This window comes from Petaurus breviceps, unplaced genomic scaffold (genome assembly GCF_028583685.1).
Source record: "Petaurus breviceps papuanus isolate PSGF00001 unplaced genomic scaffold, PetGlider_PUasm1.0 177, whole genome shotgun sequence".
NCBI classification, from domain to species: domain Eukaryota; kingdom Metazoa; phylum Chordata; class Mammalia; order Diprotodontia; family Petauridae; genus Petaurus; species Petaurus breviceps.
Genome location: NW_027185776.1, coordinates 5,758,605 through 5,774,135, shown reverse-complemented (window position 1 = coordinate 5,774,135; position 15,531 = coordinate 5,758,605). Strand labels below are relative to the sequence as shown.

The 15,531-nt window shown below is 41.3% G+C and overlaps 1 protein-coding gene across 2 annotated transcripts in view; it reads left to right on the top strand.

Moving 5' to 3' along the window:
- The window catches only part of RIN3 (Ras and Rab interactor 3), a 168,241-nt gene extending 154,548 nt beyond the window's left edge, over positions 1–13,693 (top strand). For both annotated transcript variants that reach the window (XM_069086047.1, XM_069086046.1), the window contains 2 exons: positions 9,275–9,438; positions 12,323–13,693. In XM_069086047.1, coding sequence (XP_068942148.1) covers positions 9,275–9,438; positions 12,323–12,631 — 473 coding nt within the window. In that variant the 3' untranslated portion in view covers positions 12,632–13,693. The remainder of the gene's footprint in view (positions 1–9,274; positions 9,439–12,322) is intronic.
- Positions 13,694–15,531: the final 1,838 nt, after the last annotated feature.

Here is a 15,531-nt window from a genome sequence, read left to right as displayed (position 1 = left end):
TCTCAGGGCATTTTGCCTGAACCTCACATTTATTCTTCACTTGCTCATTCCTTGTAATCATAGTCACTTATGATTGTTATTATTGTTGAATAGTTTTAGTCATGTCCAACTCTTCATAACCCCATTTGGGGTATTTTTCGCAAAGATACTGAAGTGGTTTGCCATTTCTTTTTCCAGTTCTTTTTTTTTTTTTACAGATGAGGAAACTGAGGCAAACAGAGTTAAGTGGCTTGGCCCAGGGTCACACAGCTAATAAGTGTCTGAAGCCAGACTTGAACTAAGGAAGAAAAGTCTTCCTGACTCTAGGCCCAACACTCTATCCAGTATGCCACCTAGCTGCCTGATTATATTTGTTATTTAACCCCAATTAGATTGCTAACTCCTTGATTAAAGTCTATGTCAAAGATATCATCATATAGGGGCGGCCAGGTAGCACAGCGAGTAAGAGCACCGGCTCCAGTGTTGAGAAGACCTGGAGATCGAATCCCGGGCTCAGACACTTAGCACCCACCCAGAAACACCTGGCCGTGTAACCTTGAGCAAGTTACTTAACCCCAATTGCTTAGGGGCGGCCAGGTGGCTCCAGTAAGAGCCAGTGTCGGGATGACCTGGATCAAATCTGAGCTCTGATACTCAGCACCACACCCAGAAATAACTGGCCGTGTAACCTTGAGCAAGTTACTTAACCCCGATTGCTTTAAAAAAAAAAAAAAGATATCATATCCTCAGCACCTGGCACAGACAGAATCTTTTGCTTTTATTGAGTTGATATGAATGTCAGCCTCCATGGTTAGTGTTATTAAGGACCTGCTATGTTCCAGGCACTATCCCATGTACTGGGGACATGAAAACAAAGATGAAATCATCCCTGCTCAATTAAATTCAAGGAGCTGAATTATGGTTCCCTTCTTCAGTACTTGGGAAGATCTGTGAATTTATTGCTTTTGGTACCCCTTCCTTTAGTGACTATGACTCAAAATATGTAAGACAGCAAGATGGAGTAGTGGATAGATTGCTGGGTCTGGCTTCAAGAAGACCTGAGTTCAAATGCATGACCTTGGACAGGTCACATAATCACTCTCTACCTCAGTTCCATTATCTGTAAAATTAGAACAATAACTGTACCTACCTCTTAGAGCTGTTGTGAGGATCAAAGGAGATAATATTTATAAAGCATTTAACACAGTGCCTGCCACATAGAAGATGCAATATAAAGCTATTAGTATTATTAGGGGGCAGTTAAGATAATACAGTAGATAGAAACTTGGGCTTGGAATCAGGAAAACTCATCAGATCTGGCCTCAGACACTTACTAGCTGTGTGTAACCCTGGGCAAGTCACTTAACCTTGTTTGCATCAATTTCTTTATTTGAAAAATGAACTGGAGAAGGAAATAGCAAACCACTCCAGTATCTCTGCCAAGAAAACCCTAAATGAGGTCACGAAGTCAGAGTCAGACACAACTGAGAATGACTGAACAACAACTAATTACAATTATATTCATCCCCTGGTGACCATCTTTAATCGGGGCTTGGCCTCAGGTGACATAGACACACTATCTATGACCAGGCCCCTTCTTCCAGTTTGGTACAGTCTACTTCACTGGAATGGGCCAGGGTCACCTCCACATGACAATGAGGCATCAGATAATGAGGGCTTTAGTGGGGAATGAGTCTGTTATTTAAACCCTGTTTTAATCCGTTGTTATTTTCAGCCTGCACCATTTACCAGGATATATAATTCTAATAGGGTATTTCTTATGTTCTTAACAGATCAAGGGAACACATTAGAAATGAGGGCATTTGCCATCACTTTATAATCTTGGGCTTATAGCATTAGCCATGGTGTGGTGCGGTTTTAAAAAAAAAAATTTAAAAAGCAGATTTTAAAGTCACAAGACTTGTGTCTAGCTCTGCTGCTTTGCTATTGGTATGACCTTGGGAATGTCATTTCCCTTTTTTCTGAGCCTCAGTTTCATAGACTGGATGACCTCTAAAGTCCCTTCTACGTACTGAGTCTATAAAACTGGAGAGGTCTTTTCTCCTTCTTAGATTTTTTTTCCTTCAGTTACAATAATATCCCTTTCAGCCTACTGCCTCTTTCTTGTCCCTGCCCCACCATGACAACATAGAGCATCTGAATTTTTTGACAGCCATGGTGTGGTGATCATTGGAATACATCCATTCCTCTTTCCCAGATCTGCCTCAGTTTAAATCTGTGCTCCAGGACCCAGACAGCATTAATTCAATCAATATTTAAAAAGCATTATCATTAGGTCCTACTATTTGATCCATAGGAGTGTAGATCTAGAAGAAACAGCAGAGTTCATCTAGTCCAGCCCCCATCATTTTGATCTGGAGAGGTAAATTTGTCCAAGGTCAAACAGACAGAATACATCAGATAGGATTCAAACCCAGATCCTCAGACTCCAGAGGCAGTACCCTTGCCACTCTACTAAAAAGTAGCTACATGAGGCAGTGCATAGAACACTGTCAAGAAAGATTTGAGCCAGGAAATCAAGCCTCAGACACTTGCTAGCTGTGTGACCTTGGGAAAGTCACTTAATTTTCCCTAATAGCACCTACGAAGATCAAATGAGATAACATGTTGTAGCAGCAAGCCCCCTAGCATACCCAGGGTGGCTGCTAGCACAGGTTCTTAGATCTGCTTCTCCAAAGGAAAGCAACTCAAAATGGGTTAACAATCTTACTTTAATCAACCAAACATATCATTTACCTAGTTCAGGGGGAAAAGTCAGCACCCTGAACTTCAGAGAATACAAACAGAAGTTACAAGCAGACGGAGAAACAGATCAGCCGACAGGTCTTTCCACTGTCTGACCATTAGATCCATACCTAGTCAGTTACCAGAGAGGGAAGCACCAACATCTGGGTTTTCAAAGTCAGGGGGCTCAACGGCTGCCCAGAGTCTCATCTGGCCACATCACACAGCTCTTCCCAAAGTGAGCCCCACAGCAAAACCTCACATCAGGGTGTATATATAGCCGTCTCCTGGCTCAGAGACCATCACAAGTATCATGACCCACTGTCCAATCACAAAGTAACAAGGTGTGGGTGTTCCTGTAGAACTGGTCTCCCACCAAAGGCTCTAGGTGACCACATTCAGCCCATTAGGGGGCAGAGCATATTCTCAAATGAGGGAAGGTTCTCAGGGTCACCTAAGCCTATCAAAGGGCCTAGGGGCAGGGAAGATCTTCAGATTCCCATTCCCATGTGCATTCCCATAACGCATGTGCAAAGCACTTTGCAAATCTTAAAGTACTATATAAATGCTGACTGTTTTTGTGATGATGATGTCGATGATGTCAATGTCTCCAGAGCATAAGTCATTGTTCTAGGCTCTGGAGACAGAAAGACAGAAGCAACACATCCTAGCCTTCACAGAGCTGACATACTAAGGGGTACTTAGGGTTCTGTAGGAATCCATTGGGCAGAGGTCAAGGTGACATGTGAACATGGACCTAGCCCTTTTCCCTGACTTTATTCTTTCTCTTTATAGACTAACAGAATAAACTAGGACAGACTTTAACAAATCATTTGGTCCATATTGGTAAAGTATGATTATGTTCATTTTATAGATTAATCAATCAATGCATTTTATTAAGCAGTATTGGGCACTGGTCTAGATACCAGGGAGACAAGAGAAAAAATGAAATCATCTCTACCCTCAAAGAGCTTATATTCTATCTGGGGAAACAGCATCTCCAATATACAAGTAAATACAAAATAAATGGAAGGTAATTTGGGGAGGTAGCTCCAGGAACTGGGTGGGGCGGGGATCAGGGAAGGCTTCATGTAAGAGGTAGCAGATGAGTTGAGCTTTGAAGGAAGCCTGAGATTCTAGGAAGCAGATTTTAAAAGAGCAAGGCATTCTAGGCGTGGGAGACCACCTATACAAATGTACATAGATGATATGTGAAATATTGTGTAATGTACTCCAATTTGGCAGGAGTGTAGAGTTCTTACAGAAGGGTAATAGTTTATGAGCTTAGAAAAGTAAGCTGGCTTTTAAATGCTGAACAGATGCCTATGTTCTATCCTAGGGACAATAGGGAGCCACTTAAAGTTTTTGAACAGGGGAATGACACGGCCAAAACTGTAGTTTAGGAATTTGGTAGCAATCTCCTAACCTTATCTCCAGTAGCTAGTCTGAAAGAATGATTATCTTCTCAAATGAGTGATTATTTACTGGTCTTCCAGTAGAATAATCAGGCACATGAAGTCAGTCCCTCCCCCCTCCACACCTCTAGGAGACCTACCAGTAATTGGTCACCCCATTTTTCAGAATGTCCTGGGGTGGCAGACCTCCTCCTCTGATGATTTGTTGTAAAATGGAGATCAGTGTGGGTTCTTGAAGTCTATGCTAGTGGAGTAGAGAGGCTTCTAGAGTAGATCCTTTGATAGAGTAGCCACACGTATGTAGTGAAAAGAGTTCACCTTAGTTTAAGCAGTATGATTAATTATGGCTCCCTTCTTCATTACTCAGAAAGATCTGTGATTTTGTTGTTAAAGGGTGGTAAATTTTTCAACCACAATTCTCAGATCCTATCTACCAAGTAGAAGAGTTGTAGTCAGCTTATCAAAGGCCAGGCACTATTCTCTCTATTGGTGGAAGAAGGGCCTATATTGACAAAAATCAAATCCTAGAAGTATTAAAATACAGAGATACCAGAAGGAAGGAAAAGTCAAGCAAGCATTTATTAAGTTCCTACTGTATGCCAGACATTCTTTTGAAATAATAGAGATAAAAATGAAATAGTCCCAACCCTCAAGGAGTTTACAATCTATTAGGGAAAACAATATGTAACGTGAGTGACCTGGAGAACCCTATGGTCTGCTTCCCATGGAACTATAGACACATAGCCTTTGGCTCCTTGGGGTGGCTCCCTAGTCCCTAAGATCAAGGCTTTGCCCAGATCGCTCATGTTATAAATTACTTCTTGCTGTTCAGTTGTTTTTCAGTCATGTCCAACTCTTTGTGACCCCTTTTAAGGTTTTCTTGGCAAAGATGCTGGAGACATTTGCTATTTCCTCTTCCAGTTCATTTTACAGATAAGGAAACTGAAGCAAATTGATTAAGTGACTTGTCCAGGGTCACACAGGTAGTGAGTGTCCGAGCTTAGATTTGAATTCTTGAAGATGAGTCTTCCTAATTCCAGGCCCACCAGCACACTATCCACTGAGCCATCTAACTGCCTATTTAAATTAATACATTTAATCGTTTAAATTAATACAATGTAATTTGATTGAGTTGGGAAGAGGTACTGGGGTGGCTGTGGGGGGCAGAGATCAGACAAGGCCTCATAACCTAGGTAACCCTTGGGCCCTGCCAATGCTGCCATGCTGCTCAGAGCCCAGAGCTTTTGACATCTAGTCCTTTGCTTTTTCAACACCCATTCAGAGATCCTGGGGTAAGATCCTGGCTCTGCCACCTGATACCTATGTGATCTTGGGCAAGTAAATTAACCTCTCTAGGCCCATTTTCTCAACTGTAAAATGAAGGTATTTGGACTATACACCCTTCTAAGGTCCCTTCTGTCTGAAAACCTATGAATGATCCTGTTGAGAACTTGAGAAATTTGAGGCAGTGGAGACTGCCACCTGGTGGTCCTGAGAGGCATTGCAGGGCATTCCAAATACCAAATGCCTTCGGAGTCACAGAATCTCCAAATGGGAAGGGACCTCAAAAGCCATTTTGTCCAATCCACACCCCGAAGAATAATCGTCTCTACAATGTCACTGACAAGTGGTCATCTAGTCTGGGTCCTCCGGTGAAGGGGAGTCCATTACCTCCCCAGGCAGCCCACTTTTGCATAGCACTAAGTTGGAAGTTTTTCCTGACATCAGATATAAATCTGCCTCTCTACAACTTCTTGCCATTGTTCCTAGTTCTTCCTTCTTGGGCCAGGCAGAATAAGTCAAAGGCCTCTTCCACATGTATTCAATTACTCAAAGAAAACTATCATTTTCCTTCTAAGGCTTCTCATTCCTAGTTTCTCTAACCCCATAGCTCTCAGACTTTTTGGCCTGCAGATCCCTTTACACTCTTAAAAATTATTGAGCCCTTACCCCGAATTTTGTTTACATGGGCTCTATCTATCAACACTTATCATATTAGTCATTAAAATATCTTATTATGAAAATGTTTACTTTGTTAACTCCCTACAAAGGTCTTGGGGACTTCTGGAGGTCCCCAGTGCACACTCAGAGAACTGATCCTCTAATCTGTCCTTATAACATTGTCTTGAAGAAGCCCCTCACTATCATCATTTGAATGCTTTCTGGCTTGTCACTATTTAAATGTGGCTAGGTGGTCTCTTACAGTCTCTTTACCTATGTTGGATTTTAGCTCACATTTCTGTTCTGGCCTCTCCAGTACAAAGATTATTCCTTTGGCAAAGAAAATAGATAATCAATCTCCATACTTACGTTGGATTTTAGTTCATATTTCTGTTCTGGTCTCTTGTACAAAGATTATTCCTTTGGCAAAGAAAACAGATGACGGCAAAGCTGAGTACTTTTTCTTACTCTATATCATCCATTAACAACACCGTATCTATTCTAAGCATTGGTCCTAAACTTGTTTTCTGTTCCTCTATTCCGCCCCCCCCGCCCAGTATAACTTTAGAAAACCTTTTGTTTTCCTAAGCATTCATTATTGTCCTAAATTGATTCCAAGCTTTCACAATTCTGACGTTTTTCCTGTAAGATTATGGCTCATTTTTTTTTTTACACATTTTCACCTGTAAGGGCATCTTCCATACATTATTTTAAATTGAAGATCGTCCGTGGATTCCCTATACATCTCCATTGGTTTCTCTAGACAGGTCTCCCTTTTTTTCCTCATTTATATTCTTTCTTTTTGCATCTTCAAAATTTTCTTTTCTTTTTTTTTTTTTTTTTAGAGTTTCTTGTCCATGGTAGACTTGGCTTCCCCTGTGGAATTTTAGACTGTATAATCTCGCTTATTGTTTCCAGGAACACTTTATTTTTTTTTTTTTTAAAGCAATCGGGATTAAGTAACTTGCTCAAGGTTCCACAGCCAGTTATTTCTGGGTGTGGTGCTAAGTATCTGCGCCAGGATTTGATCCCCAGGTCATCCCTCTTACTCGCTGAGCCACCTGGCCGCCCCTAAGCAATTGGGGTTAAGTAACTTGCTCAAGGTTACACGGCCAGGTGTTTCTGGGTGGGTGCTAAGTGTTGGAGCCCGAATTGGATCCCCAGGTCATTCTGACACTGGAGCTGGTGCTCTTACTCGCTGTGCTACCTGGCCGCCCCTCCAGGAACACTTTAAAGTTGAATCCCCTCAAATGTAGGCTGTTAATCAGACTATGCCCAACTTTCCTCTGATTTATCATGAATTCTAAGAAGTAGTCTCTGTCCCCAAGTTTCCTATAATTTCTATTTTAGCAACCATTTCCTAACCGTTAGAATCAGATACAAAATAGTTGTTCCCTTTCTTTGTTTCCTATAAGGAATAACTTAGTCTTTCTTTAAAAACAAAGCAAGGCTTTGGATACCTATAGTATGCTTTTCACTACAAGACATGCACACCCAGTGATGTACTGGTAGATATTTAACATCCAGGTCTCCAGGGGAAAAACTTAATCAAGACATACTTTTTTTTTTTTTAAGAAAAAAAAAATAAAGGACTATATTGGATTTTTAAAATATAATATTTTATTTTTTTCTACAATTACTTGTTAAAACAACTTTTTAACTTTTTTTTTTAAGTTTTGAGTTCCAAATTCTATCCTTCCCTCATACAGATAGAAATTATAGGCACAAAATTAAGGTTCTTATTTCAATTTGTCATCTATTTCTTCTGGCTTGTTGATTTTATATTCTCTATGTAGGATAAGTACTTAGCAATAACCATGCTTCATCTTCTAGAGTTGAGTCAGTGTCTGAGACTGGATTTGAACTCAAGAAGAGGAATCTTCCTGATTCCAGACCCAGTGATTTATCTGCTGTGCTACCTAGCTGCCCTTCTCATGATAGCCCATAGCTAACATAAGGGCTTTTTTTTTCCCTGAGGTGGATATTTTGATTGATCCGCCTGTCTGCTTAGCTGTTTCTAAGCACAGAGGTGTTTCAGGATCCGCAGTCTCAGCTCTCTGTGCCAGTATTTCCAGGCATCTCTTTGTTCCCTGCATCCTCTTTACTTTTTTGTCCACTTCTTTTTGCTTTCGTTCTTCCTCAAGATTTCTTCCAGCATCTTCTTCTGCCTGCTTGAGTTCATGCACATTGTGTATAATCCCTTGCTCTTCCAAAGTTTTCCCTAATTCAAGCTGCTTCTCTATTTGTAACTCTTTTAATGTAGTTTTCTTGAAATGCAATACCAATCTCAGGGGGTGGGGGGTGGCATACCCACAGGGCTCAACAAGAGTTGACCCCACCAGAGACTGAGCTGTTGGGAGACAAGGAGGCAGGTCCCTTGCCTCCCCAGCTCAGCCCAGCCCACCCAGGCCAAAGCCTCACTCACCAAAGAAATGCTTTGTAGAATTGAATCATTATTATTGACTTTTTCTCCATCACTTTCTTAACTCTAGACCAAGGGTGGGGAACCTGTGGCCCTAAAGGGACCACACAAATTGTGAACTTTTAGGAGATCTCTAAGCAACTCTTCATAGAGTTGCAGTGTCTTACTGAGATATTCAGAAGCCTCTTCCCCATTACCACTATGATAATCTCTTATTCCTTGAAACAAGTACCTTCTCTCTCCCATAATTTTCTTTATATGGACTGGTTTTTGGTGGTTTTCACCGTAGAAGCTTTTAAAGCAATTTGGGGCTATATTTAGCTTTTTTTTACCCCCTGCATCATCAAGGCATCTTGGCTGGCCCAGATGGAAGTAACACTACACTCTAGCTGACACACTGCATAATTATCTACTGTATCCAACAATTCTCTGCATCATTCACAGAAATATTGGTTAACAGACATGTGGCCTTGAGGCTGCAGGTTCCCCACTCATGGTCTAAACAATCAACAAAATAATAAACCAAGCTCTCATTTTTGGCCTTTGGCAATTTCTAAGGGATAATTATTGACCCTAAATATTTAATTAAGAAGAGGGTTCTCTAGACCCCATATGAACCAAACCGAGCACACCCCTGTGTGTGCCTGCTCATTGAGTCCCAATAACTATATCCTTATTTCCTTCTTCCCTACCCATCTACTACCAAACCCTACCCTATCTGTTTATTGATGATCTGTTTAATTATTTATTATTAATCTGTTTGTTCTGGTAGGTTCCTACTATCTCACCACGACCTATGGGGCCTTGGAACATATCAAAAACTATGACAAGATCACTGTCACAAGGCAGCTGAGTGTGGAGGTACAGGATTCCATCCACCGCTGGGAACGCCGCCGGACCCTCAACAAGGCCCGAGCCTCTCGCTCATCTGTGCAGGTGAGTGGTCTGACAAGTGACAACCCAGACAGTCCCCCCAGATATGGTGGGAGGGTGTCATCTATTGATTCAAGAAAGATACACAGAAAGCTAGTTATGAACATTGACCACTAACGGGTATACCCTCATCTCTCAATACTAGGAAAGGCTTGTCTGCTCTATCAAGGAAATGTACTTACCCAATCACCTCTTTAAAAACCATTATTAGGGGCGGCCAGGTGGCTCAGCAAGTAAGAGCACCAGCTCCAGTGTCCTGGATGACCTGGAGATCAAATCCGGTCTCAGATACTTAGCACCACGCCCAGAAATAACTGGCCATGTAACCTCGAGCAAGTTACTTAACCCCGATTGCTTAAAAAAAAAAGAAAGATACTAAAACCTTAAAAAAAAAAAAAACATTATTGAGAGGCTGGTCCCATGAAATGCACCGTCCAGCTCGCTATAACCAATCCATAGTCTGGACCCCTACAAGAGTTTCACATCCTTAGAAGTATTTGAGTATTTGGCCCATGGGGGTCTTGCCCCTTAATGCTCTGTGTCTTCCCCATAGCTCCAGGAATATGAATGAGCAAATTAATTCCTACTTGGAGCATCCAGTAGTAAACACCCTAGACAAGGGTTAGGTAGAGCTCCTGCCACTACCTGTATGTATGAGTATGAAATGACAGCAAGTCATTTCTGTAGGCCTTAAGATCTTCATCTAAAGAATGAGGATATAATAATATATGCTCTGCCTGTACCCTCCCCCCAATGCTTTTCATGGAGTAGATGCTTAATGAATGATTTTTGAAGGGAGAGAATAAAATGAGATTTTGAGAATATTTGAGGTAGAAGGGGACTCGGGGACCATCCAATGCAGCTCTGTCATTTTACAGAGGAAACTGATGAAGCCCTTAGAAGGGGGGATGATTTTCTGAATGTGACACAATGGAACTGACTGAAACCCAGTATCCTGACTCTTGAGTGCAGGGCTCAGAATCTTAATGCTTTTAAAAGTATACAGAAAATACAAATGTGAAAAAAATATTTGGGAAAACCTAGCTCTGCTACTTATTCTAAGTAAAAAAAAATTGACCAAAATCTGTTTTTCAACTACAGAAAAAAAAATTGCCAGAAACTTTCTAAGTCAAAAAATTTTATTTTACCAAAATCTGAGCTCTATTGCTTATGACTTGTATGACTTTATGCAAGTCACTTAACTTTTCTGAGATTGTTTCTCATCTGCAAATCGAAAGAGCTAAATTAGGATTTTTTTGTTTGTTTTGTTTTGTTTGATTTTTTTTTTTTTGCTTTTTGGAGGGGGGAAGGCAGGGCAATTGAGGTTAAGTGACTTGCCCAGGGTCACACAGCTAGTAAGTGTTAAGTATCTGAGACTGGATTTGAACTTATGTTCTCCTGACTCCCAGGGCCAGTGCTCTATTCATTAGGCTGCCTAGCCATTCCCGGATTAGTTTTTCTCTTAATCTAACCTTCAGTCTATGAATCTTTTTTTTATAGCTACAGTTCAATATAGTTAGTTTCCTTTGTAATCCTATGCATTTTATCTTTTTTTAATAGTGTTTCTTCCGGTTATATCTAAAGATGGTTTTTAGCATTCATTTTTACAAGATTTTGAGTTCCAAATTTTTCTTCCTCCCTCTTCTTAAAACAGTAAGCAATTTGATATAGGTTAAATATGTACACTTATATAAAACATATTTCCATATTAGTCACAGTACAGTTGTGAAAGAACAAACCAAAATGAAAAAAAAATTAAGAAAATTAAAATAGTGTGCTTTGATCTGCATTCAGAGTCCATCAATTCTTTCTCTGGGTGTGGATAGTATTTTCCATTGTGAATCCCTTGACTTGGATCGTTGTACTGCTGAGAAGAGCTAAGTCATTCATAGTTGATCATCACATAGTGTTGCTGTTACTATGTACAGTGTTTTTCTGGTTCTGCTCATTTCATTTTGCATCAGTTCATACAAACCTTTCCAGGTTTTTCTTAAATTCACCTGTTCATCATTTCTTATTGCACAACAGTATCCAATTCATTCACATACCACAGCTTGTTCAGCCATTCACCCCTGATGGGCATCCCCTCAATTTCCAGTTTTTTTGCCACCCCAAAATGAGCTGCTATAAATATTTTTGTACATGTAGGTCCTTTTCCCTTTTTATTATCTTTTTGGTGTACAAACCTAGCAGTGGTATTGCTAGATCAAAGAGTATACACAGTTTGATTGCCCTTTGGGCATAGTTCCAAATTGCTTTCCAGAATGGTTGGATTGTTCACAACACCACCAACAGTATGCATTTTATCTTGTGCATCTAAAAACATTATTTTTAAGTGTCCATAGTCTATCCACAGTTTCTAGACTGCCAAGTGGTGGCACAAACAAGGTTAAGGGCTTCTGTTCTAAGGCCTTCTGTTCCAGAAGCCCTGAACATGGCAACTTGGGAACATCACAGAGGACCACTCCCTGACATTCTCCAGAGACCTGGTCATAGGATTCAGGAACAGCATATCAGGCCCTGGGTCCAGAAGACAGAATGACCCTGTGTAAGCCCAGAAGCAAAAAGACAAACTTCTTTTCTAGGCTCCTAGGTGGGGCAAGTCAATAGTATTAAATCTGAGATCTGAGTTTAAATCCTGCCTTAGAGGCTTGCTAGCTGTGTGACCCTGGACAAGTCACTTCACTTCTGTCTGCATCAGGCTCCTCATCTGTAAAATGGAATTATAACAGCACCTACCTTACAGAGTTGTTGTGAGGATCAAAGGAGATCACGTGTGAAAAGAGCACTTTGCAAAACTTAAAGCGCTAAGAAATGTTATTTGTTTTTTCTCCTTGCCTTCTACCCCAGTCAAGACCCTGACCATGAACCTTTTGTTATTGTGCAGGACTTCATCTGCATCTCCTTCCTGGAGCCAGACAACCAAGCCCGGACGCTGGCGTCGAAGTCGGACACTTTGGCTGAGCAGCTGAGAGCACAGTGTGCAGAGAAATTTGAGGTGGCCCAGCCTCAGGACCACAGACTCTTTGTCCTGGTGGATGGCAAGTGCTTCCAGCTGGCAGACGACTCCCTTCCCCACCACATCAAAGCCTACCTACTAAAGAGCGAGCCCAAGAGGGATTTCCATTTTATTTATAAAGAGATGGACAGAGGAGAGACCCAGATCCCCATGGTAAAGGATCCAAACTTTCTCTGAAAGCAAGGCTGTCCTTGCAGCTCCTCCTGTATGAAGGCAGAGGTGTGATCGTGGTGTTTACAGTGTGGGATTCAGGCCTGAGATGTGAATCTCACTAATATGCAGTATTTTCCCCAAGATCTTCCCTCCTACTATTAGAAGAAAACCATTGTGGACCAGAGCAATAAAGTGTGTGTGTGTACACACACACACACACACACACACACTCTCTCTCACACACACACACACACACAAATCTTCAGAGTTTAAAATCATCAACTACTTCTCCTAGTACATTAAAAGCATCCAGTCCAACTTCCTTCATTTTAAAAATGAACAGAGCCCCAGATATGGGAAATGACTTGCCCAATAGGGGTCACAAAGCTAATGAGAAGGGATTTTTTTTGGACCCCAAGGCTGTCTCCACTAAGGTTCCTCCCTGGGCCAGGGAACCTCAACCTCTTCCAGAGAAAAGTACACTGGGAAAATTACCCCCAAATTGTTGTAGATAGGACTGCCTGACCTTGGGGGAAGGGAGGACAAGGAGGTAGGGGGCTACAGCTCCGTGGGCCTTATGGTCGCAGTCAATTAAGTCCTGCTTCAAGACCAAAAAGGCAATGGCAATTGGCCAGGTGTGGATCCCTACCTTGGGCCTTCCATGAACCAATCCTTTTGAAGTGGGGCCCCAACCTGAGGACTCATGAAGACTACCCAGAGTTGGGGTAGCACTTGAATCTCTAAATGTCCTGTGCAATGAGAAGGGATAGGTTTCAGAAATCCCCCTGACACACCAGGCTACAGGAACACTCAGGACTTCCTCGGGAGACAAAAGGGGAGACTTTGCCACCATCACTTTGGCTGGACACCTGTGGGGCCAGGGGAAGGGAAGTCTCAGTCCCATCAACCCCACTGTCCTCAGGAATGTTTACGTCTCCACAATGAATACTAGAGCCCCAATTATCCTTCTCAACTGAAGGGAAAACTGACAAGAAGGCATTAACATGGGAGGTAGGGACTCAGTGATTAGGGGACATTGTGTAAGTGTAAAGTACTTATGTTCAATAAACATCCTTTTGAAACTGGTGTGCTCTAGCGTGAACACTGAGGATACAAAATGTAGGTATGAGATTTCCCAAGTTAACTGTTAAAGATTGAAAGAAAGCTCTAGATCCCTACGCCTTTAAACTCCTCTTTGTGGTGAATAGCACAAAAAATGTTTTCTCTTTCAAGTTGTAAAGCTAGAAAAGCTTTGGTTGTCTCTTCTGTCACACTCCTTGACAAGCCTTGGGTTGGTTGGGATCACCAGGATCCAGTCACTGTCCTATCTTAACTACTCCCTCTGGAAACCAGGAAGCAATAATCATTTCTCACAGCCCCTACATCCTAAATGCAAACTAAGCAAATATAAATAAATACAAGGTTATTTGAGGAGAGGGCACAAGCAGCTCCCTGAGGGAGATCAAAAGGAAGTTAGGGATTCTAATGGAGAAACAGAAGAATAAAAAGCATTCTGCCTGTAGGCCAGCAATATTTGTTGGCCTCTCACATAAACACAGAAGATAAATTTAAATCTGTAACAGGGAATTAAGGGCATCAATCAGTCAACAAATATTCTTCAAATGCCAAGGGCTGTGCTTGGGCACTGGAGATACAAAAACAAAAGTTAAAATGGTCCTTGCCCTCAAAGAGATTACAGTCTCGTATGTTAGGAGTCAAATGCCCACCACTGCCACCTACTAAACCTGGAGTCAGGAAGATGAGACTTCATGTACAACCTCTAATATTTATTAGCTGTGTGATCCTAATCTATGCTAACCACTTTGCCACTGTCTGCCTCAGTTTCCTTCTCTGTAAAATAGAAATAATAACACCTACCTCCCAGGGGTTGTCAGGATAAAATGTGATAATTGAAGAGTTTTGCAAGCCTTAAAGCTCTATATAAATGGTAGCTGTAATTATCACTAGGAGCTATGCACTGTGCTGCAAGCTGGACAAAAAGGAAACTTTCTGCTCTAAGGAGTTTAAATTCTATCAGAAGAAATAACATGTTCAATATACACTTGAGTATAGTGGGGACCCTGATCAATTGAAAAACATACCTCCTCTATCTCACTTGATAAAATTATAGGATATAAAAAACAATTAATAGAAAATATAAGGAATAAAGTTTTGCCCCTTACATGCTAAATGTTTGGTTGCATCCAACTCTTCGTGACCCCATCTGGGGTTTTCTTGGCAGAGCTACTGGAGTGGTTTGCCATTTCCTTTTCTAGCTCATTTGACAGTTGAGGAAACTGGGGCAAAGAGGATTAAATGACTTGCCCAGGGTCACACAACTATTAAGTGTCTGAGGCTAGATTTGATTAGTCTTCCTGACTCCAGTCTCAGCACTCTGTTCACTGTACCATCTAGCTGCCCTGTGATATTTAAAAAGTTCAAGAGACATAATTTCTGGATAATTAGTGATTTTATTAATAATTCTAGCATTTTAATACAAGAGTACAGTGGTACTCTCAGTGCCAAAGACCCTCATAGTGCCCTGGCTCAAGCTTATATGCCCTTGGAAAAGTGGGTGTTCCAGAGGACAATAACCAAGTTGATTGGTTAACAAGTAATGAGAGAGAATGAATATTACGATGAGGGACTGGACCTTTTCTAATGAACTTTATGTCAATTACTTCTAAATTACTCCCAGCTTTGGGCAATCTAATCAAAAATTGTATCCTCTCCCAACCTGAGCAGAGCACAATGTATTTCTACACCTTAGATTAAATTCTTTGGAAGGTTGGTTGGGATTTGACCGTGATTGAGGAGAAAATGAATTCCACCTTCAGAGATTTAGCTTTAAAAAAGGGGGAACTCTGGATCTCCCCAAATCATTGGTTATTAATAATCATTTCTCACAGCTCCTACATCCTAAA